Consider the following 25,975-nt stretch of genomic DNA (forward strand, 5'->3'; position numbering starts at 1 on the left):
ACGTGCCAGGAACACACAGCACACACATTCAACTCTGACGGGTCCGAAGTCGACATAAAATCAAAGTTGACCCTTGACTATTTACTACATGTTTCTGGTCTTGCTGTGAATGATTCATTGGCGAACTTTATTCTAAATTATTATTTTTATTGTCTTCATAATCTCACTCTGCCTCTGAATTGACTCTCCTCTTTTGTTGACGTCACGTATTGTTAACCAATAGCCGATAACGATTTTATGTTTTAGAAAAGTCTTAGTCTGGTTGAGAAAAAAAAAAAAAAAAAAAAAAAAAAAAACTGCTTTGTACAGTATGATCCAATAAGTTTTTTTTTTTTTTTTTCATTAAATATTAGATTTTTAAATTGTACACAGGGGTATCACAGTGGCTCTCAAGAACAGCATTTGCAGGACAGTTTTACTTTTAAAAACAGGGGAAGTTTGACAAAACTATATGTTCTAAAATGACAAACAGCAAACTGTTTAAAATAATATGATTTTATTAGAAATGTTCAAACCGGTAATACAAAGCCAGAAGAAATGAGAAGACATTTTTTGAATATTCAAATTGAAAATTGAAATTTCCACATTGAAAATAATTTTTAATCAATACTTTTTGTCTCGTTTTCCACTAAAATAGTCAAAATACTAATGGTATTGGACTATTTTAGTGGAAAAAAGGGATATTTACATGAGAATCAAAGTCCAAATGTCCCATTGGCAAATTACTAAGTGTAATATTACATTAAAAAACTATTTGCCAGTGGGGTAAGATAAATGCACTGCATGAATTTCGACAAATGAGTGTTTTTTATTACCTGAAAACAATTTTCCTGCAACACGCTTGAGCAGCCTATCAACTATCTGAAAATCAAGAGAATTTTATCAGACCAAATTAAGACGCATATCCAGAGAGAATGTGCTGGATTTGTTGTGACTAACCTCTATGATAGGGTTCTGTCTGCGTGCCACATTGTGGATACAGAGAAATCCAACTTCTCAGAAGGAACTCCCTGGAATGGAACAGAATGCATATAATGCTGAGCCAAGGCTTACGTCTATCTTTGTATTCCTTCGATTTTATCAAGCTGGCCTTCATACAATGACCTGATCAATCCAATTCACTTCAAACACATGCATTCATTCGAACTTTCGTTTGTCCTCTTCACAGAAAGTCATCTGGCCTTGAAATCATAGTGATACGTCATCCACCAAACAAACACCCATACGCGCATATCAATCACCAGGGAATGTAAACCAAGCTTTGCTGAGTACTGTAATCATGTTCTACTGAACTTTGTCCCAGTATTTAGAAGGACTTCTTGGTCCCTTTAATTTAGTGACATGTGTACCCCATGCATAATTGGAAAGATGTTTATTTTACTTGGTAAAACCCTTTAAACCAGAAATAAAAAATAAGTTATCAAGAGTTTTCTAATATGCATAATTTCTCTCAATAATACTTTTTTCGTTCACAAAAAAAGACCTAGAACTATTCAATAAGCCATACTGCAGCTGTAAACATACTTGAGTCAAAAACATCTTTATTTTGCAATGCCATCATTAATTTGAATACGTTTCCACGAAATAATCCCATGTAGTCAAATTTCGGTGTATCTTGTCACATTCCTGTGGGTTGAAGAGCTTATCATGTTCTTCTGATCTCTGCAGCTGTAGGAACAAGCTGAAGATGTTGAGAAATACATGCCGGCGGTTATTCTGAAAATGTATGTTTCCCACCGGAATGAAATGTATACAGGTGAATCTCGTGCGATGAGAAATGAAAAAGAAATCAAGAAATCTTAAGCTTTACTTTACAAGTGTCATGACAGTTAAGCACATTTCAGCCCCTATCCCCATAACTTTAATTCATCTTGAAGTGAATGGTTCCCATGATTCAAACGTCACCTAACTTTGCAGTAAGATGTGTAGGGGGTTGAAACAGTTGAGACCACTGAAGTCTGAAACATTTGAGACCGCTGAAGTGTGTCTAACCACCTGCCTGCAGTGAGACATTGCACCTTTGCAGTTTACTCATATCAGTCTTAAAACTCCCCCTTTATTTGTTTCTCCACAGGCAAAACATTGAAAAGCCCCCTCCGTTGGAGAGAGAGACAGAGAGAGAGAGAAGGATGGAATAAGAATGAGAGCGAGTGAAACCGAGTGAGTCATGTGTGCAGCTTCAAACAACAAGGGGAAATCCTCTGGAACATGCATCACGCATAGAGGTAATGGAACCGGAGGCCATACACAAACCAAAACTTTTAGCCATTTATCTGGAGACCGTTTGACAAAGTGTCATGCAAAACTGTTGCACTTTTAATAACAGTAAACTGTGAGGCATTAGCAATGCAAAATACTATTTCCTGAACATTTTCATATGCTTAGAGGATTTCGTTGATGATACGGCATTTAACGGTGATTGAAAATGATACGGCATTTAAAGTGCATGCACAGTATGTAGTGCACTGGATCGGTCCAATTAATATGCTTGTTCTTGTCAAATGCGGCTAGAATTCTTCTTGGAGTAATACAAATTTGTGGTTTTTCACATTAAAATATTGAAAGCTCATCAAGTAGTCAGCGCAGCCTACACAATGGAGCTATTTAGGGAAATTTCACATGAATGTCATATGTAGGTATTCACCCCTGTACTTTCTGTTGCAGCACTTGCGCTAGAACTTTACTCACAGGAAACTCAGGGGGAAGCTCCCCATCTGGGTTTAACATTAAAAAGGAACGTTTCCTGTAGCGTAGCAATTTTTCTCTCGCATTGTTCTCATTTGCATGATTTCCACCCTGATATTAAAAATCAGGGTTTGTAGGGCCCCAAGAGCCAGAGTTACATCATATAATTAGCTTTTGTTCTGTTTCAACAGAAATCACTATGAAGATGTCAACAGGAAGCGCATGTACTTGAATGGCGGAAAAGAGGATGAACCTCATATATATAAAATATATATATATATATATATATATATATATATATATATATATATATATATATATATATATATATATATATATATATATATATATATATATATATATATATATATATATATATATATATACATACACACGCACACACAAACAAGGTTCATCCTATTTTCAGCCATTAAGGTACATGCACTTCCTGCACTTAAATGTATATAAATACATCTTCTTCGACTTATTTTACGACTGTTGTTATGCAGAGATGATGAAATGTTAATGATGAATACATTTGATGATAATGATTATAAATTCGCTTTACACCAATTGTAGATAAAAGCACACATTCCTGTAGTATATACAGATTTCATGCATAAACAAAAAAAGTTTAATGTTTCTGAGAAGCCATGAAAATAACTGTTAAAATGTGACTCATTGTGGTCATTTTCAGCATAGCATAATAATTTGGCACTGCACTAATTTAAGGAAACCTCTGGGATGCTTAAATCCTGTACAAAAATAGTGAAATGACGTTCATGAACAGCTGGCTCAGGGTCAAAATCAGATCTGAATAGCCTTAGAATGTGGGCTTTTGTTGCACTGGCTGAAAACAGGACAAAGCTGATGGTGTTTGTTCAGGGAAATGAGCTGTATTATGACTAAAAGCCATGCCATTTTCTTTCCTGTTAAATGCAGCGCCCCCAAAAAAGTGTGTAGATATTTAAGTGTGAATATTATTGCATTAGATAATAAATTAAGAAACCAAGTAGTATTTTCAAAAGACAGATGGCATAAGCAAAATATGTGATATGTGATATGTGAAACATTCATATTTATTGCAATATATTGTTTTTGTTTACTATCGTAAATGTAGCCTGTTGGAATTATCTTCACCTTCCAGCAGTAACATTTTTCATCTTTATTTTAAATGTTTATTGTTTCATCACAATAGTGTAAAACATTAAGCTGAAATGATTGCGCTTGATATTTTGTCCATTTAATGTGTTCACAACCTCTTGCAAATCCATAAAGTTGCATCTTATATGCAAGCTGATGTTTCAGCAGAAATCAAATGTTGCTGCATTTAAATAGACTGAAGTGTCAAGTGTGAAGTGTCTGGTTTAATCGGTGGATGTCTTGACACGAAGATGGGTTAAAGGGTATTTTATGAGAAACTGAACAGAGAGACTGTTTTACACTCTAACGACTGTTCTTCTGAAATCAGAAGATTGTGAGTAATCCACCCTTTTACCAGAAGAGTTTGTGTTCCCATGCATGTTTGAGTGTGTTCTGATCTACCATCAGTTCAATCATCATGACTGTGCATGACAAGAACATCCAACTAAAAATATCAGCCTCCACCGGTAAAGCTGAATGATCTGTGAACTTCTGAGACTTTCTATAAGCTCATGATCATGATGAGGTGTCTGATGATTCCTGTGCTTCTGCAGAACCTCACAGGAGATTCAGATCACTTACTGTATCGGCATGCAGAAGGTAGAGATGAGCTGTTAGACACCAACATATGTAAAAGGGGAAGCCCCCTAGCAAAAGCAAGACTCATCATCTGACATACATGACAGAAATGGAAGTTTTAGCCTAAAAAACACCCACCCATAAAGGGGCCCGGGTCAAATTTAGCACTCGTTTCTGATAGACTGGAAATGAAACTTTTTAAAGGGGTGTAAATGTGTTTTCTCTCTTAATCTGTCTACTTCACTCATGCAAGAGAAGTATCAGTATTATTATTAGTCATGCTTAAGTTTACTGATCTGAGCAAATAAATTTTGGCAAGAAAATGGCCCAAAAAATAAAACCGACTCGTGGCAAAGGAAGGGAAATGTAGTGCCATATAGTGTAATAATGCATTAAGTATCTAAGAACACCTTAGCAACTGCATAGGCATAATGACTGTGAGTTTTGCCCTGGCGGATGCAAAAGAAATTGCTCTTTATATTTACTATTATGTGTTACTATTGCAGCATATTAATTATGTGAGTTTTATGTAAAATTGTCTCATGCATTGCAACGGTGTGACTGATGTTAATGGTTTATGTACTTTGGAAGCATAACTTTATGATCATAAAGTAAATCCGATAGAATTGCTAGGAGATGTTACTATTTTCTTCCAAGCTGCCTTTTTTGGTCACCCAGATTTCTCAGAGCTTTTCTCAAGGCTTCTATCTTCAGGCTTGTTGGTTAATCACAGACCACACATGCTGGAGAACGCCGAAATTACAGCAAAACAAGGGCAGTGTCTTGTGTAAGCAGTTTTTCCTTGAGGTAATTAGAAATGTCACATAAGGGCTCCATTATATAGCCATGTTGTTTCCCTAATGAGAGGTACGGGAATGCATAGTTACAGCAAAATAAAAAATGCAAAGCATGCATTTATTGGTGTATTTATTGTGTTTTTCTGTTTTTGAGTTCCTGACAGCGACAGCTTCAGCTCACCATCCAGTTTCACAGTATGGAGAACCTCTGAGATTTGTGTCCTGCAGAAGAAATAGTCATAAAGCTTGAGGGTGAGTAAAGTATGACAATTTTCACTTTAAGATGAATTATTTCTTTAAAGCACACCAGGTTTATTCACATTCAGGCTGCTATAGCCCACAGTAAAACACATGTTCAGACTGTGGTTTGGCCTCCGTGATCCCGCAGTAGTTGTTATTTTCCATGTGTCTTCATGTACAGTATGTCTCTGTACTTCTATGAATTTTCCTGGGCTGAGGTCCACGTGTCTGGGATCACTGTCTCTCATCTGGCTGGCTGGAATGAAGGGCTTTTCTCTGCCCCCTGTGTTCAGCCACTCAGTGTCCGCGTGCACACATACATCCAGAAATTCTCTTCAGCTTAACTGGGGAGAGGCGAGTTTCTAGGAAAAGCCTCACAGAACGTCTCCGTTCTAGCCAATGATTAACAGGTGCCCGAGCTGAAAAACATAAACAGCACTGGGGAACTCTGACTTCAACTCGGCGTGCTTTCTATGTTTTTTGATTCAACCTTTGTGTTTAGAAACATAGAAAGAGAACCGAAGGAGTTTGAAATAATGGTGTACTTCTGACTTTCTTGATTTAAACTAAAAAAAAAAATGTATACATATTAATAATTTTTATTTAGTAACTTAATGGTTTAATTATTGTTTAGATGTTTTTTTAAACAATATAGTATATATATATATATATATATATATATATATATATATATATATATATATATATATTACATTTAATTATTCAATTTTAATCATGTAGATTTAATATTTTGTTATATATTTTTATTCTATTTATGGACAAAATATTTTATGTAATTATTACAAATGAATAATTTATATTTTACTTTAGATATTTATTAATATTCATATTTTACTCATATTTAAAGGGAAACCTGATATATAGTGACCAGAACTTATATTATGTTGGGCTCTTTTGGTTTCACTTAATAAGAAATCGCAGAAAGTACACAGCAATTAAAGCACCAAGAACAACCTAGAGACCACTTATCATCAGAGGAAAATTACTACACTTCTATATATTTAGGTTATTTTTAATTATGTTCTGGTATTGCATTACATTATACTGAAAATATTAAATTGGCTTAATACATATAAAAAAATACCTTTTTTAATTGAAATCTTATAATCTAATCATTACTAATTGTGTGATGATAAATAGTACTGAAAACAGCTGGACATACTGTATACGGTGAGCAAAAAGAGGTTTTGAATCTCAGCTATATGAAACACTCTAGTGTTACGTAACGTTTCGTTCTCACAGTTGTTCAGCTAGTGTCTTGATGAAGTGTAGATGTGTCCCTGAGCTGCTGTACAGAACAGAGCTTACATTGACAGCGCTGACATGCAGTTATAATTAGTTTGGAAGAGCAACTGTTCCTGCATTCTCACACACTCTCTCTCTCTTCCCTCACACACCTTGACCCTCGGGAGCATTCTTGGGGGAAGGGATTAAAGCCTGAGAGGGGGTTGGAAGGGCAGAACAATTACCCTGAAGAGGCGTTGGGCCAGACCCCTGCAGGTAAAGCTGACAGGGCGAGACCTCAAGCTGTCATGAGCTATTAGCTAGGCAGAGACGACCAGAGAACACACACTCAGACGGAGCAACTAGATGAAAAATAGCTTTTTTTCGGCTGGACTAGTCGACTTCAGCATACTACTCAATATACACTGTGTGTTGCAAGTGCAGTATGGACTACATTCTGCATGCATACTACACTCACCAGGCTATACAGCAATGTCCCTTCTTCAAAAGATGATTGTGAAGTGCAATATTCATAGAGCCACAGACTTTAGTCAGTATTTGGAACACACAACCAGTTAGCATTAGTCAGTGTTTCACCTTTGCAGAATTTAAGTTATGACTGAAAATATGGCAGAAGATGTGATCGCTGAAAAACTTTTTGTAATCATTATTCATTAACATTCATTTATTTTAGGTGTGTTAGCATTTATTACACTGAAACTTGCTTGGAATTGTATTTCTACTACTTCCCATGTGTTTTTACTATTAGGTGTGATGATTTTGTGTTAACTATGCAATATATTGCTTTTTTCCTGCCCATGGACTACAAATTAATTTTAGTTAATTTCTTTCTGTTTCCAACATAACAAAAGGACCAAAAAAATCAGCTGTGATTTTTAACACATCATTTTTATTGACCTGCCAATATTCAAGCCATTTTATACAGAATTGGGTAAAAAAAAATATATTATTCACTTGCATGATAGTAACTTGATGCCTCTAAATTGAAAATACAAAGTAAAGTGACAATAATGTAGCATACTGTTGTTTGTCACTGCATACTACTTCACATACAGACATACACAGCCTATGAAGAGTGTTTATTATTATTCCAGCTATATATAGGTAAAAATAAAAAAAATGAAATATTGCAATGCGGTTTACAAAATTGACAACTATATAATAAGGACACACTGTTACACAATTACTTTACTTAACCTCTCTAAATTAGAGAGGACTGGACATGATTTGGAGAGAGATGGAACATGTCTTTAAATATAATCATATAATCTCACCTCAGTTGCCTTTGACCAGGTTGCACACTGTACAAATGTGGAATTTGCCTCTATTAAAGAATGACCAACCTTTGAACAAATATACTTGGGTGTGTTTGTGTCAACAGAATGATGCAAAACTCTAAGATCATGTGCAACTCTTGCACACACACAAACACACGTCTACCATAACAACTTCCTTTTGTGAGTGAGCAGAAACAAATGATGTTTTATATCATTTATAATGTTGTACTTGTTTCTGCTACATCAAAACACGTCCCTACAGCTACAAATGAGCACTTCCTCATCTATCACACTTCTCTTTACTTCTCTTTTCTTTCTGTGCTGTACGTTTCTTGGTTAGTCCTCTCTTTAACTTCCTGATTCTGAAATATAAAATAAATTTTACAGGTTTACAGTCTTGTCTTATGTTCACGTTCAACTCTCATTGTGCTCATAAGCCTGTTTAAAACCCAGTCTCTCATAGAAATGAAGGGAAAGAATAATGTTGCACAGTAATTTAGCCAATAAATCCTCAATGAACTATTTCAAACTGTTGGTAACTAAACTTAGTGAAGGATCTACCACTTTAACTAAACAATATAGTATAGATGGCATAAGACCATGCAGACAACCTTTATTATTAATCAACTTGATTTATACTATAATTATAGAGCAGAATACATAATTGTAATGGGGAAAAAATAAAGTAATAATTCAAGTATGTATGTATATATATATATATATATAGAGAGAGAGAGAGAGAGAGAGAGAGAGAGAGAGAGAGAGTTTGGATAACTTTCCAATTTTTAAATATATTAAAAATATAATTAAAGGGGCAAAAAAATACTTAAAATGAATTCTGAATAAATGTCATTTTAATTATGTTTTAAACAATATATTTTGATTATAAATATATTAAAATGCATACCGTTTCATTTGAACTAATTATCCTAATTAATTAATTAACTAATTAGTAAGTAATTTAAACTTTTTAAAATATTCATATAAATAAACATTAAAAATTTTATGTAATTAAATTGTATACATACATACATACATACATACATACATATATATATATATAGAGAGAGAGAGAGAGAGAGAGAGAGAGAGAGAGAGGGAGAGAGAGAGAGAGAGAGGGAGAGAGAGAGATTTTTCTGTTTTAAGCATAAACTTAACTACCTTTTTGTATTTGAGATTCATGCTTAAAACTAGGTTTTATGTGTGCCCTAACCTCTCTCTTCATGTGTATGTACATGTGCTGCAGGACGTTCCTGAGATGACAGACATGCACACCTACAGGAGTTCAGGGGTGAAGCCCCCCATGGTGACGGAAACGGCCCGAGGAAAGGCCTCATGCTGGAGGGAGAGGGGCCCAGCAGCTCCCTCAACAATGGAAGTTCTTGGACGATTCTAGGAAGGTCCTGTGATTTACGATTCATCTCTTTCTTGAATGCCACTTCACTCCTTGTTCACTTTGAAACATGGAGCAGTTTTCAAAAAAGTGTGTTTCTTTGCATGCACGTGAGACTGTGATACCCGTGTGACCAAACCGGTCGAGCGGCATTTTGGCGCCCTCAGAAAATAAAAAGAAATATATTGTGCAGAGCAGCTAACGTGTCAACACAAGCTTTTATCATTCCTTTGTCAGTTTAAAAGCTTTTATGTGGAATAATCTTTCCGACACAATTTGACATACTTGAAAAAATCCACATAAATGCCATTAATGTTTAAAGACACCCTATCAGCCTGCTTTTACGCCTAATTACCCCGGCGATCCCCTCACTATGACTGGACTCTCATTATGCTCTGAGGGCATGGAGAAAAGGAGGTTTAACATCCACAAAAGAAAGAACCTTCTTATACCCTGGAAAATGGATACACTGTGACCTTTAACATTTGGGGGATTAGGCTTCATTAGGGGTTGACCCTAAAACCTCTGTTCACCCGTATGCTCATCTCTCTGGGATTAGAAATCTTTGACCAATAGGTCCATGGCAGTTAAAAGCAGCAGGTTTTATCAACGTGTAGTGCGTTTGCTACTAGTTTGATTGTTTAAAAAAAATCACAAATAGTGATGGTAAACAGTTTAGCTTCTCCATAAACATTACCATCTCTTGTTAAAGGTGAATCGGTCAGTCAGCAGAACAGGCGCATGACTGGTTGCTTAATACTTTATTTCTGCATCTGTTATTTCAATTGTTACTTGCTGGTTAGAAGGTTTATTTCGTTCTCTAACTATTTCTGCTGCTATTTTTCGTTGTAATTTATATTTTTGATTGCACTTTATTTGCAATCAGAGCAATAGCCATCGGCTTAGAAAGAGCTTTTGTTATTTATATTGCTCCGTTCCTGCACTTAAGTGCGAACTTTAGTTTCAATTTGAGTGATTTGGGAGTGCTAATTTAACTATAGGTGCCGCAGCGGTATTCTCTGAAGTGTCGGGTGGCTGTATTTGTTTGTTGTCTGTCAGCTGAGGAGGAAGCTGGATGGTCTGCAGTCCTCATTCCCAGAGGATAGCAGTCCACTTTTAGTCTTCGGCAACTTTAAAATTCATTAAAGTCTTAAGCTGCAGACTTCCATTCACTCCTAGATTTATTACAAACCCCTTGCACCAACCCCTCTACCTGTTACTTTTAGATGAAACCTGCGCTCCCTTTCACCCTCCCATCTTTCCTCTGTACTATCCTCCTCTCTTCCCTCTCCTACCCATTTCTGATAGTGAGTGACGGCTCATGGTACCATCACAGAGAGGCTCAAAATCACTTTCCAGAAAAATTTTCTTTTACTGTTCCTGGCTGGTGGAAAGATCTTCCAACTTGGTATGACGAGCACTTCCTGTGTCTATTTGTCTCTTTAAGATGAATCGCTTGATGCATTCCCCAATTGTAAGACGCTTTAGATAAAAGCGTCTGCTAAATTAATAAATGTAAATATAAGGCTGTTTTAATTAGTTTACGATTAACTAGATATTCAGGCTAGTTAGTTCTGTATATAATTATGCACCAAATTTTTAAGAAATACATAAAGTAAATGTCCAAAAATATGTTTGTTTTTTATTTGATCAGTTATCCCAAAACAAAGCAAAGAGGGACATGGATCTGAAACCTGTGAGTCATTATGTACTCAACTTGGGATTAAAATAAAGCCACTTTGTTTTAAAAGTTCAGGGAAGTTACTGTTAGTTCCTTAAAACCATTACTCGTTGTGACAATGAAGTTCAGGTGATTCTGTGTTGAAAGATAAAGTGTTCTAGGCTGTGCTACTGAAGCTAAAGTTATTCAACTGATTACATACTAGATCAGGAAAACTTTCAGCAAATGATCCATATCTGCAGCATCTAAATAACTGCTTTCATGGCAATTATGACATCAGTTCTTGAAAGACATAAAGTCAGTTGTGTGACAGTATGCCATTTATAGTTTATCAGTTCAACTGATGAAAGTGAAATGTAATTCATGTGACGGGTCATATTGCACTACTTTTATGTTATTCTAAAGATAAAACCTGTAAATGAAAGGGGATGGTTGTTCTTAGTACTGAGTTAAATGACAAAGTATATGAGATTATCAAGAAAGAGTAATGTTTGTTTCATGGCCACTGAGTGCCATAGATGTGAAGTCAACACGAAACGGTGTTCAAATCCCATTGTACTTTCATAATGGAGTGTATTTTAGAATGAAATAAGATATTCTGTGGGAAAAGGATGATGAATGAGACCGGTTTAATTGGATTGTGAAAAGCTATTTGTTTATGGCAGGCTTTTGGAAGGGAGAGGTTGGGAAAGTTGATTACTTTTTGATAAGATTACAAATACAACACTGAGCTGATGAATCATGCTCAATAATGTGCATTAATTGGGTCAATTTTGATTTCATATTGCATTCATGAAGGTAATATTGCCCAGTAGTCCTTAAAAGTATAGTTCACCCAAAAATGTAAGTTCTGTCATCATTTAATCACCCTAGTGTCGTTCCAAACCTCTGTGAGTTGCTTTCTTATGTTGAAAATAAAAGAAGATATTATGAAGATTGTAGGTAATGAAACAGTTTGTGTTAGCCATTGAGTTCCATATTAGGAAGAAAAAAAAAACTATGGAAGTCAATGGCAAACACCAACTGTTTCATTCCCAACAATCTTCAAAATATATTCTTCTATGCTTAACATAAGAAAGCAACTCACAGAGGTTTGGAATTACATGAGGGTGATTAATTGATGACAGAACTTACATTTTTGGGTGAACTATCCTTTTAAGTTAAAAGAGGTCATGACATACCAAATCTGTATTTCTTCTGTAGAAGATATTTTATAAATATTCTTGACATATTTATTGTTTCAATGAAAGTCAATAAGGTTAAATACTGTTTTGGAACCCATTGACCTTTATTGTATGAGCAAAAACAATTCAAACAATATCTTTTGTGTCCTGTAGAAGGCGGCCAAACAGTTAAACCATGAGGGTAAGTATATGATAGATTATTGGCTGAACTATCCCTTTAAAAGCCCGAATACACTACATGACTTTTAAAACCTGAAGAGATTTTTAAGCATTATGCATCATACACTTGCCGACTTGGAAAATTGCAAAAAAACTACCTGACATAAACTCTGATTTTTTTTGTGTGTGAAATCGGTCAAGTTCAACTGGCCAAAATCTGTGTACTGGCTCTAACTCTTTTTTGGTCAACTTTTGTTGTGTAGTGTATTTCAGATGCAAGTAAACCGTTGGCATTATTCCCAGGGCTTATTTATTGGGGTTTGTTGCAAATGACAGACTGAAATGACTTATGATGAAATGACTTTAGGACCCGAGTACAGTTATGCTGTTTTCTAATGCTGGGAAGATGTTGCTTTGGAATTGACTATAACTTTAGCCCTGTGGTTAGTGTGTGTGGTGTGTCTTCATAAATCATTTGCTGAACACACACATGCACTGATCTCAAACTGTCCTGAAAATACTTTCCCAGCTCCACACATGCATCCAGGACGCTTCCCTTCCAGAAAGCCTAGAGGGTGTATCACGGCCTCAAACAGATCTCACACCTGTCCTTGTCTACCACTCGTCACGTGTCAGCGTAGCGTTTGGATTTCACTGGCTATTTGGCATTTTTGTGCTGAGCCCTGGAGCGTGACCCTTCAGTGACTGTTACTTCTCGAGAAACATTTTTTCCCGAAAATAGCCAGCAGTCATTTATTTCCCAAAATCTAATTTGTGTGTCAATCACTTATATAATCATGAAGGTGCATTGCTGACATATCTCCTTGTCAGTTCTGCATGTGAAATGCTGTCATAAATCATGTTTTAGCCCTTAAGTAATACAAGTTCATGATTTCTTTTAATGACATAATGGTTGCATTTTAATACGTAAAAGTATGTTTTGGGAGGATGCTGATCTCTTTGGCATGAACTATTGTAATGAATGTGTTTGTGTCCTTTATGGTCAATATTCTTTAAAGAAGCTGTTTCAGCTTTAAAATCTGCTTTCATGTTTTAATGGCAGTAGGAAGGCAGTGAAACGTCCCCGTGCAAACATGGCTCCTGTCTCTTGTCACCTTCATGCGAGGGAACATATGGCCAGAGACACTTTAGTGTGATGAAAGCAAACACAACCGTGTCAATCCACATCAGGCCAACAGGCTAAAGCCCAAACGCTGATAAAAACACTTTCACACATAGCAGAAAATGGCAAGATTGTCATGCGGCGACAGATGTGTATCTTGCAGACTTTTCTTGAAAAGGTTTCATTTGGTGTTTTTCAGCAAACACACTTTCAAAAATAAAGGTTCTAAAAAGTAAAGGGGTTTTCACAGTGATGCAAGGGGAAAAAAATTGGTTCCCCAAAGAATTGAAAACATTCAAAAATAAAAAAAATTGTTGTTACAGAGAACATTTTAGTAATCTAAAGAACTCTTTTTCCAGCAGAAAATAAAACTTTGGTGGAATGGAAAGGTTCCATGAATGATAAAAGTTCAGACCTAGGGTGATTCCCTCTTTGAAATTTAATGGCTGACAATAAAGATAAAAAAACTGTTGTTATTGAAACGAGTTGTTTGATTGAATGGAGACTTAAACATTAAACTAACTGGGAGCGCTTGCTTTTTCCAGATCTTGTCTTTTTCGTAATGGTCTGGCTTTGTTTGCTTTAGCACCTCTCTGTCTACAGCTTCAGAACGGTTCAGGAGCCGGTTGTCTAGATGACGGCACATTTACATGTTTAAAGACTGAATGGGGACTTCACAATGCAGATTGTCAGGAGACAAACCTTTCATTCTCTCTAAAGCATCCATGACCCAACAGGTTTAGGCACAAAAGATGAAAGGAGACTTAAGTAATGCAGGTCTAAAGCTTGTTCTGACACTTGGTGCTTCAGCCACGACATGCTTGGTGTTCTGATGGAAATGATAAAGGTCACTTTAAGTCAAAATGTTGTATTATTCTAATTTAAATGTGTTTTAAAATGCACTTTTTTTCTGCATCATTACTCCAGTCTTCTGGACTTCCAGATTTGCTGCTCAAGAAAATTTTTTTATCAATGTTGAAAACTGATTTTTTTTTTTTTCAGATGAATAGAAAGTTCAAAATAACAACGCTTGTATGAAATCAGAATATTTTATATTGTCCATTTTGAAGAAAAAAAAGTTTGCTGAATAAAAGAATCAATTTCTTTATTTTATATACATAAATATATACTTATTTTTTACAGTACCATTTATTAAATACAAAGATTTTAAGACATTTCATTAAACATTAAATGAATCATAAAAATTGGCTTCTCTTCAAGAGCCAACTAGGGCAGTAAGTAAAATATTTATCACAGTGCTTCTGGCATCAACTGTTTTTGAATACTAGAATGAATTTGACTATCAAATATAATTTGGATAATTGTTAATTATGTGATGAGAAATGACAGATCCTTATAACCATAATACCTTCGAGGCGTATGGTGGAAAATGAAGGGAGAAATAGATTAAACCAAATGAACCATTTTTGCTAGTCACACTAAAATATATGGTTTATGCTTCATAATTCGGTTCACTATAAAATAAGGCTTATGCATATAGGTTAATTTATGGGATTCATATGGGGCAAGTTTGTGCTCAGTGTTTCAGTTTGGTAAGTAACTCCTACAGTGTTCTATTGACCCACTGCAATCAGGCCCTTTAGACTTTAAACAAATGTCAACCTTGCCACCCCCTCACCTTGACCCAAATTCACTCAAACATTCCTGCTTTTCTTTAAAGGTTTTTAGTCTTGTGCAACTCTGGTGTGTGCCAGCCATTTCACCTGTCAATAAAACACACCTTGAAATCTTTAGGTTCATGTTGTTCTAATGTGATTTTCTGAATGCTGCCAATAAAAAGATCCAATCACGACATGTCATTTTGCTCATTCTTTATTACTTTAGAAAACAAAGTGCCATTGAAGATGAACAGAACTTTTTTTTTTTTCAAAAAAAAAAAAAAAACCTACTAAGGAACCAAAAAAAGCCTAAATAATTTATAATACATAATTAACAGGTGGTATTTACATTATTAAAAAAAAGTGAATAATCTATACAGTTGCCATTATGAAGGCAATAAAATAGACGGCTTCTTCCTGGTAGAGGTAGATAAACAGAGAAATGGGAGGGAACATACAAAAACTGACAAAGTAAAGACACGTGGAGGCAAAACAGAGTGTGATTCAAATATGAATACGCTCCATAACTCCAGACCTCAACAATACAAGCTATGCATGAACATGAATCCAATATAGTTTATCTTTCCAGTCTGAACATCAACAATTGCAAACATTAGTCTATAAAAACGTAATCATCTCAAATTACATTCAACTCATTTTCTTTTTAACATCCTTTGGATCCAGCCCAAAATATAACAAGAAGTTTATGCCAAGAACAAAAAGGTAGAATGTGTGAGGATCATCTAGGGTGTTTCTTTTAAGGCTAACTATGCGTTTAACTGATTATTCATCAAATATACAGCAAACAAAACAGTTTCATATTAAGACTCAAGAACTAAATGACTTTAACACAATCTAAAGTCATAACACTGAGAACGTTTCTTGCATTGACCATGCATGTTTGCAAACGGAACTTAAAGGTTGGGGAAAATCTTCTCAGACATCATAGTCTTTACAGTCAGTCACAAGCATTACGGTCTTCAAACCAGCAGGGTCCCAGACCACTACCTAGTGACCAAAACTGGCATTGTTCAGTCCCAGACTCTCACAACCTCTTGAGCTGCTCCAGTCTTGCTTTCAGACGTTCTTGTCGTTCTCGAAGTTTCTCTCTCTTCTGCTTTAGTCTCTGGTTGTCTGCTTCCAGATTTCTGATGCTTTCTTTAGCCCGCTTTAAAATCACCACCTTGGATGCCTTGTCGTTATTGGACAGTTCAGGGACGTTGTCCCGTAGCCTAAGGAAGCAGTTCTTTAACTCGTTGCGCCTTTGTCTCTCCATCACGTTGTGAGTCCTCCGTCTCTCTTCCTCGTCCTCAGTGTCCACCCCCTGTCGGGAGGCCAGACTGCGAGAGCGTCCCGTACTCTGAGCGCTTCGGTGGGAGTCTCCGGACCCTCGGGAGCGTTTGAGAGGGGAGGGAGGGGGCGGAGGAGAGGCGGGCCTTGGGGCAGCATAGTTGTGCTGTTGTTGGATTTCAAAGTGACAGCGCTTCAAAGCACGCTGTTGCTCGCGCCGACTGTCCTCCAGCTGCTGCTGGTGCTGGGAACGCGTGTTCGACCGCCGGACAGTCACAACGTCAATCTCCTCCTCTGTGGAGCACAAACATAATGATACAACTTACAATTAAAACTGAGTTTGAGCAAACTTTAAATCCAGTTTTAAGACACTATCCTCCATCATAGCAAAATAAACATGGTAAATTAATCAAAAGACTCACCAGAATCGCTTGTGGATGATTCTCCTTCAGTGGACAGTGAGCCATAATCAGACGTGGACTCGATCTGCTCCTGGCTGTCCAGCGGTAAGTCCTCGCTCTCCAGAGCCTGACAAGCGAGCGCCACACTGTGGCAGTCCAGCGTAGAGCCGACGATTTCGGCAAAAATCTCAGTGTCAATATCGGAGAGCAAGGGACTTGTGGAGAGCACCGCGGAGAGTTTATCCTCGTTCGGTTTGTCGCTTTGCCACAGGCAGTCTTCCGAGAGCGGATCCGAATCCGCTGCAGAACCGCTGCCGGTAAAGTTCCAGTCCAGTTGGAGAAAGTCGCTGTCTTCTATTAAAAGTTCAGATACTAACTCCAGCTGATCCACCGTCGATAAATTCTTTGCGAGCCCGGCTTTCATCGGTGGGGACTGAGGCGGCGTGGGGATGGACTGCAAGTCCTTCATGAGACTCAGGCAAAACTCGTCATCAAACAGCAGCGGCTCGGAGTCGCAGAGCCAGTCGTGCGGTGGAGAACAAGCCTGCAACATCTTCGCGGAACCTGTCAGAGAAACGCACGAGAAATGAATCCTTTGAAATGAGAGAACGCGTGCATCCACAAGTGAGCGTCCACCCGGCTTTCAGCTAACAAGTAACTCGCACTGTTTCTTAAGGGGCTGCGAAGTGTGGTTCTCATGCACTGCTTATTGTAAAGTTTCCCTGGCTCTCGCGCTCATTTTTATTCATGTTTACAATGGTGGCTCCGCCCACATGGGCGTAACGAAGTGCAGTAATGATGTCAGTGGAACAGCTGGAAGTGGTCCCGCACCTCCACTCCGAATTTCTCTCTTAAAAAAAAAAGTTAAATCATACAATTGACTTTTTTTTTTTTTACCCTAATAACCAAAAACAAAGTAAAACACGGTTTTTTTTTTTTTTTTTTTTTCAAAGCATTTGCGATTCAGGTAAAACTATTTTAATATTGCGTGAATATCTTCAAATGCTTATTTTCTAAATTAAGGTGACACTTTTTTTTTTCTTTTTTTATTATTATTATTTCTAAAACAAGTTTCCGAATATTGCTAGGATGAAAAACCGGCGTAAAAGTATTTTTAAAAACAATGTTCATAACTGCAGGAATTATCAAATAGTACTATTTAAAGTGAACGAAGCTGATACATGTATAGACTGTACAAAATGCAGGTAAATTGATGTTTGAGTGAAAGACAGACAACGAAAACTATTGTGTATTTTATAATTGCGCATTTAATAGCGGAGCAAAAGTTATACAAGTTATCCATAAAGCTTTATTAAGGAAACTTCCCAACACTTCTTTACGAGTAATGTACTGCAAAGGTAATCGAGAGGTTCACGCTGTAATATCATATGGATGGAATGCCGGTAGACAGACCACACGCACTAAAGCAAAAAAAAAAAAGAGTAACGTCTTACCTTTTTGCTAAACACTGTGGCCAATAAAATCGATGGAAACCGTCGGTCAAAATATTTTTTTTTTTTATAAAATTATTTTTAAAAGACGTTGAAAACCCGCAGATCCTCTTTGCGGCATGTCAGAGCCCACGCGGACAGAAGCTGCCAGTGGGTGTGGCGACGCATGGAGACCTTTTTACTTTAAAGGGCGACGTACTGCTGTACTACTACGCGCATCTCGCGCCAAAACGTATTCGACAAATGTTGAATGAAAAGTCTCATAGTGATTATGCCTATTTATAGTCTGTAGCTTTATATGCAATAAAATCCTTGACGGAAAAGCTGTTGAATAGCCGCGGAGGAATGAACGGGATATAGGCCGGACCTATTTTCCTAGCGGAGGGCTCTTGCACTCAGTGAACCTTACAATTCCAAGAAAAGAAGGGAGGGGGGGCAGGGGGTGTAATTCACACACGTGTGCAGTTCACAAATGCCGGGTTTGCATAGTAGTGCAAAAAAAAAAAAAAGGAGAACGAATGCTGCGATCACGTTGTGCTGTGGTCTGTTTTGGCGGGTAATATATGCATACAAGGACATAGTGTTCTCAAACAGACACTCCTTACAGTAGATCTCGCGCGACTTAAGAGATAGAAATATGAACTTTAGAGTGACTAAAAGGTATATGAGGAAGATAAAGGCGCTGGTTACGCAACAAAAGAATCGCATCCGGCTCAACACGTGCAGGAGTTACCCCTCCTTCTCCAGTCGCGGGAATGATTTATGAGTCTCCCGCGAATTCAACATATGGGCGGAATCCTGCATTCCCTACAACCACTGACCTCAGAATGCAACAAAGGGAAATACTAGAATTCTCATACTCGTTCGTTGTACAGTGTGATATGCTCCACGTCTTATTAAACTGTTTAAACAGCACTTTCTACCCTTAACTGGAATGCATGCTCATATGAAAAAGCAGGGCTTTCCAACACACTAGTGATCCTGAAGCAGTATTTAATGAGAATGATCATGTAAGTTATGTATATATAGCCTAAAAATATATATGTAGGTTCAAAATCGAGAAGCAGCTTTTGTTGATTGAATTTGCAATGCACCGATAATTCAGGATAAATAACACATTAGGTAGCCTAAATGAATGAAGAAGTAAATCGCATTGCTTATTACTGGCTCAAATGTACAGAACTGCATGTATTTTGAATGTCCTATAAATGTTGCCACCTAGAGGCCATTAAATAAGGCTAGCGTACCAAGTGAAATTCAGACAGATGTGCAGCATTACAGCATCGCTCAGTAAATTCACTAACTTTGTAAGCTGCAGGGCCCGTATAATCTAACCTTTCTATATTAGAACCGGGGCTTTAGTGTATCTTTCACACTTTGATCTACAGTTCTTTTAATTTTTGAATATAATGAAATGAGATCAAATGAAATGAATATTGCATAATGGATAAAGATAGACAGGAGAGAGCAGTGCTCAGTAAATGTAACATTAGTAATAAGTCAATGCACATCACACTCAACATAGCAATATCAGGTGTGAATACACGGAGTAGAATGCTACCTCATCCCATAATACATTAGCTACACAAAGTAAAAAAATAAAAAAAATAAAAAAAGCTTGACTTTAGGTAATTCTGTCATATGCCAGATTTGTCTGGGATAGACCTTCTAGAGAAAGTTTGTCATTTGACCAGCTTTCATGCGGTTTGTTGTGGCAATGTGTGGTTGTTAAACTCAATGGGAGGCATTTGTAGTCCAAGTCTGTTTAAATGTCTTGCATCACTCATTCATATTGCTTCTAGCTATCTCTAAAATAGCTTCCATATGTTGTCCAGCTACATGTTTTAGAGGTGGAATTTAAATGGCTTGTGTTCATTCATTCAACAAAGAATCCCATTGTTTGGTAGATTGCCTCATCAGCAGGGCAGCTTTAAGCTATGTCACAATTTTAAAGCCGTGGCATTTACACCTTTCTAATGAGGTTTATGTGTTCTCTTATCAGTATTGTATAAAAAGAGAACATGTCTAGACGTCCAAAGATAAGCGTCTTGTTAAAAGTCATGTTCACTGTTCCTTAGAAAATGAGTAGAATGTAATTTATTTTTGTTTTCTGAATGAATGCTTCAAACTGGTTATAATAAATGAAAAATGCACAAAGTCAAAATGTTCACTTTTTAAAAAGAGATTAAATGAGTTTCAATAAATGAATCATCAACTGATGATAAATACTCACATTCTAAAATGAATAACTGCACACTTTTGCTTTTGTGAATATGAGAGAATGGAAAAGCAAAGCATAAAGCATCATAGAATAAAAATAAATAAATAGCATTAAACTGACTAAATGTTTTGGCTTTGTTTCTTATATTACATGACCCTTTTTATGGCTTTTAGTGTTAGAAGGTTGTAAAATGCGTCCAACTTGATTGTGTATATAATGTTTTATATATATATATATATTTTTTTTGCATAACTGGCTAAAATATGTTTTTTTCTTAGCAAATGCTTTCTTAAAAAAGTTTGACCATGTTTGTACCACGATGTAACTGGTTTTAAAATAGCAATTAGGAATAGCTTACTATTCTTATTATTTTTGCCATATAAAGAAATGGCAGAAATAGTAAGCCATTCCGACTTTGGCCCTTCTTGCTTCTCGTGAACTTTAACCTCGCTGATTCAGCTCAAGTTAGCTTGATTCAGGATGGACAGAAGATTTTCATACTCAGTTCGACCACAAGGTGTTGAAAGTGAGGTTTACAATGGCATACTGTGGTTTTGCTGTTCCCCCTGATAATATTGTCATCTTCAGCGAGGGCCGCCAGTCCAGGAAGAGAAAGAAGATAACAAGATACCTAACACTGTTCTCTGCAGGCAATCAAGCATTGCAACACAAGCGGTGTCCTAATTCTTTGCTTAGAAGCGTGTGGTGTGTGTGGCGGGGAAGGGGACGTGTCAGGGGGAAGTTTGCCTGTAAATCGGTGATAGTAACAGTTTTGAACTGTAAAAATGCTGCTCCTCAGAGGTCCTAGTGAACATCACCCACTAATGCTCCCTCATATCTGGAGTCACAGAATGTAACTGATACCTCCCTGGAAAAGGCCAATTCACCAGAAGCAGATAGAATCCTCTTCCTTTGAGACTGTTACGGACTCACCTTCATCCTTCTTTAGCCAGATAATTTCCTCGTTTGCATATAAGAAAGTGAGGGAAGCATTTGAACGGGCCTCGAGCACTCAGAAGTGCAAACATAAAACTTACAGAAAACTTAGGAAATAAGAGTATGTCAATCATTTCATCATCTGGGTCATAGAGCATTGTATGCACACATTTTAATTTCTTTGCTGTTTTTCATTGCATTGATGCATGAAGAAAATTTTTCATGAATATTAGCATAAAATTGTATAAAAATATGCACTTTGTTTAAATTCATCAACATTAATTAATGTATTAGGCATGATTAACTATCAGGTTACAATAAGCAAGCAATAAAATATTTTTTTCGACATTTATAATCTTGGTTTATATTTCTTTACGGTTTTTCATAAATGCACAGAGAAAAAACAAAACAAATAAAATAGTATATAAATATGCACTTTACTATAAGTTTAAATACGGCATTACTAACTAATAACTAGCAACAAGCTAAAATTTACCTAGAATTCATTTTTTATCACTTGGTTTGTATTTATATATTTATATTTATGCATTTGACAGAAGAATTTATCCAAAGTCACTTACTTAGCATTAAAGTTATGCATTTGATCAGTTCATGTTTTCCCTGGTTAATGTTAAAAAGTGAACATGTTTTCATGTAAAGAACATGAACCAAGATTACAAAATGCTGTAAAAGTATTCTTCATTCATAGTTGATGTTAACTATTAATATACTACTATACATACTATAAAAACAATAATTAATACTTTGAATATAATGACCTAATGATGTTTAGAGAAACGATACAACAGGTTGAGCAAAACTGAAAGTGTTCATTGATAAGTTTCAAAGAAGAGGACCCTCTTTACTGTTACTCTCTCTGTCCTACAAGTACACATGACATGTTTCACTTCTGTTTTTGATGCTCAATGTGACCGCATACCACCAACAGTTAAAGACTTTACGGGGGCCCCTCAAGTGGGGAGGAATCAGCCAGTAAAACAGCTATGAACGTTACTTTTGCAATACATACTTTTTTGACATATTTGAATTTGACATTTTCCTTCCCCTAGGACACTTTGTACTTGGATGTTATGCAATGCGAACAGGTATATGTCAAACAACAAATCAGTATCACGTAGCTGTTGTAAAGCAACTGTTGCTTTTAAATGAAAAAAGAAAATGAAAATGTTAGTTCAAAAATATTTTTTTGGTTTTATTTAAAATTAGGATTTCTAAGAATGGCTGAAATCATTCAAAATAAATATTATACAAATGATATATATAATTAGTATGGTGAAAGTTAGGGTTAGGGGTTTGTTCGAAACATTAATCCTAAAGATGAACAATATCAAATATGAGTCATAAACACATATGAGTCATTCTTTTTTTTCTTTTTAATATGCACAGGAAACAAGTGGTTTCCTGTGCATATATTTTGAATGCAAAGAGTCACACTCATACACATCCATCCAGTAAGAAGTCGATCAAAAGAGCAGAAGGAGCTCAGTGTTCCAATGAAAACCAGATGCATGCAGAAGCACACGTCTCTATGAGAAACATCTGTTTTGTTTTTAGCAGGGAGTCTCCCCATCTGACAGTGTCCTAATGTAAGCCCTGAAACAATGTCCCAATCTGTATGTGTGCGGCAGACGGTCCTAACCATGGTCAACCCGGCCACAGCCATTCCCACTTTAATACTTGATAATTATAACATTCTTTCAAGGTCTGACCGCATAACCTGACCGTTTTTGACCAAATTAAAGATTTCGAACAGTACAGATGTCCTAACGTGACCAAAGGACGAGCAAAGCAGTAAAAACAAGCCTCACATGGCTCCCACATGAGGGGAACGTACAGGGGATGATCTGTTTTTCAGTCTCTTCCTTGAACTTTACACAAGTATGTTTTCTAGGAGCTCGGGATATAATGCCTGACTGTGTGGAGGAAAAGCGGTGCGGCAAGAGCAAATATGCAGCGGGAGGGAACTCGATTTAAAGCAGAGTGAAATAAGAGAGGGAGAATGAGAGAGGGCATCACCATAGTACCTCCAAATTTAGACTATACTCCGAAAGAGTACCACAGCCGACACTGCGAAGCCACGGCAGATGCGAGAGGTCCTGTATCAGCAGAACATTGTAAAGCACATCCGTTCCTGCTGGCCATGTAGGGATGAGAGTTGGCACACATGCCCCTATAACAGTTGTTGGTGACCACAACTGACCCGCAACCTGATGCCACGCGTGCCACAGGCGTCCACTGAACCATCCATTCATCCCAGGCTCCCGAAGCCACTTCTCAAAAACAATGTCTCACTGTCTGCTGTCTTTATATGGTAAACTTGGTGCTGTTCCAAATGCTCCGTTCTTAAAATCACAAGACTCGTGCTCATGCTGCATGAAAGTATGTTAAAGGGATAGTGGAACACACACACACACACACACACACACACACAGATATTTATAGCAGTCCAAGCTGCTCTTTTGCATATCTAATGAGAGTGAATGGCAACCACAGTTGATTTTCAGGGTTTCTGCTTAATTCACTGTTCCACAATTTACCGCTTAAAAGGGTACTTCTGTCAGACCAGAAAGAGTTAAATTCATGCCATGGCATTAAATGTTGCATGCATTGGAAAAAACTAATATCTTCCTCTGAACATCCTTAAATCAATTACTTGAGATGTAAATGTGAAATGAAGTCTGGAAAAAATGTAACAAAATTAAGTGAGATTGTACTTATAACAAGATTAAAACATCCCTTTTAATTCATTTTTCTTGATCCTACTGGGAGACATTTATTCTTATTTAATTATAAACTCACTTTATTTTGATAAATTTCACAGAAAACATTTACAGGGCATATTGATCTTTTGTGCTCCCATCAAATTATTCCTTAAAAATTCACCTTTATAAAACCTGCAGAAACCCTTATTTCTGACACAAAGTTATTATATGACTTTAAATACACTGAATTAAATTTACATACAATAAAAAAAAATTGATCTCAGTATGGTTCATTTAAATCGGGATTTTTTTGAGAAGTAATAATGGAGAAGCAAATATTATTTAAATGCTATTTATTTATTCATTTATTTATTGTATGTTGTTTGTTTGTCTTACAGAAATGTTAGCACTTTTTGAAGCCATTCTTGTTATTTTTTCCAGCAGTGTTCGCAATCTCTGCATGTTCAGCTCCTTATATGTGACTTACATAACTGGTTCACTTCTCCCCTACATTACAACACAGTTATGCTGACTGATGAGAGGCCTCTTAGAACTGGTGTCCTCTATACCTTTTTAACTTGCTTTATGGACATGACATATTACACTGGCAGGCACTTATCCAAAGCAACTCACAGTCAAATTCACAGGATACATTTTATGTGTGTTCCTTTTTAAGAAAACTAAATTTAACATGGCTATCATTATGCCCTTCCCATTCCCAAGTTCTAAAACTAGCTTTGCCATATGTTTTATATCATTTTTGTACAATGAATAATGAATTTTTCTGTTCTATTTCAAACCCACCAATCTAATATGCAAATTTGACATTGATCATACGACTCTTTGTACAGATGGTCAGATGTTCTTGCTTCCTGAGCAAGCTGAAGCACATGATATTCTTCATGATGTCAAGTAAATGTAATGTCGGACACTGCAGGCAAAAGTTTTTTTTTTTTTTTTTTTATGCACCGATCATTTTTGAGATTTTAGACTTTTTCTTCCATAGCATGTCTTCTTTCAGACCAGTGGAATAAAAAAACATCCAAAATACTTGATATTTATACGTTATTTCACTTTATCTATTTGTTACACTTAATCTTTTAAGGATTAAAACCTTGCACATATCATTATAGAAAAATTAAATAAAAATAAAAATGGCTTTGTACTTTGTGAATTGTATACAAATTGGTCCACATTTAATCATAACAACATATACACTGATTGAACACCTCAGTATCCATGCCCTAATTCACCTGTGGTGTCTTGACTTAAAATCTAAATATATATATATAAAAAAATGCAAAATTATTTATTTTATACAGTTGGGATATCATAAAGATTCTGTTTTATTTGTTTTGTCGTTTCATAACATAGGTTACATGATCCCTACCTATCAACTTAACAGTCAATTGGCCTGTAATCACTATTGCTCAAAAAAAGATGGATGGGCATTTAAAACAAATGCATGGTGTGTGTTTAAAGTGACAATGAATGATGGAGCTGTAGTAACAGATGTCCCATCGGCCGAGGCATGCTAAGACTCGTCAGGAGTAACTGCTCACTAACTTCTGTCCTATGCGCATAACTAACCGCTCCAGGTCATGCGAGGCATGTTGTCTCTCAGAGTCCTCTATACAAAGACAAGATGTCTCCTAGTTTCCTCAACACCCCCGGAGGCACACGAACAATCAATAAGCTACACACTGAGCATCAGACATTAGCATAAACCGTGGATGCATAAGCTGTGAAGATTCTTTCTTTGGTTTTGTCTCTAATGATCTGCATGTCAAAGCTCGGCTGTATTAAT

The 25,975-nt window shown here is 36.5% G+C and overlaps 1 protein-coding gene and 2 long non-coding RNA genes across 4 annotated transcripts; 1 reads left to right on the top strand and 2 right to left on the bottom strand.

Moving 5' to 3' along the window:
* Nucleotides 1-477: 477 nt before the first annotated feature.
* On the bottom strand, nucleotides 478-1,177 carry LOC127959225 (uncharacterized). The gene is made up of 2 exons (XR_008154217.1): nucleotides 940-1,177; nucleotides 478-861 (listed from the first exon to the last, which is right to left on the bottom strand). It is a non-coding gene; the product is annotated as an uncharacterized LOC127959225 (long non-coding RNA).
* Nucleotides 1,178-1,788: 611 nt separating this feature from the next.
* Nucleotides 1,789-11,891, top strand: LOC127959170 (uncharacterized). Its single transcript, XR_008154209.1, has 3 exons — nucleotides 1,789-2,225; nucleotides 5,359-5,456; nucleotides 9,234-11,891. It is a non-coding gene; the product is annotated as an uncharacterized LOC127959170 (long non-coding RNA).
* Nucleotides 11,892-15,344: 3,453 nt separating this feature from the next.
* On the bottom strand, nucleotides 15,345-18,458 carry mych (myelocytomatosis oncogene homolog). 2 transcript variants are annotated; one of them, XM_052559297.1, is made up of 3 exons: nucleotides 18,292-18,458; nucleotides 16,859-17,401; nucleotides 15,345-16,730 (listed from the first exon to the last, which is right to left on the bottom strand). In XM_052559297.1, exons 2-3 carry the CDS (start codon nucleotides 17,388-17,390, stop codon nucleotides 16,192-16,194), a joined length of 1,071 nt encoding a protein of 356 aa, XP_052415257.1. In that variant the 5' UTR covers nucleotides 17,391-17,401; nucleotides 18,292-18,458; the 3' UTR covers nucleotides 15,345-16,191. The 2 variants fall into 2 exon arrangements, with proteins under 2 accessions (XP_052415257.1, XP_052415256.1); XM_052559296.1 differs by having other exon boundaries at nucleotides 16,859-17,687; nucleotides 18,292-18,448.
* Between the last annotated feature and the right edge of the window lie 7,517 nt (nucleotides 18,459-25,975).

This window comes from Carassius gibelio, chromosome B6, assembly GCF_023724105.1.
Source record: "Carassius gibelio isolate Cgi1373 ecotype wild population from Czech Republic chromosome B6, carGib1.2-hapl.c, whole genome shotgun sequence".
NCBI lineage: Eukaryota > Metazoa > Chordata > Actinopteri > Cypriniformes > Cyprinidae > Carassius > Carassius gibelio.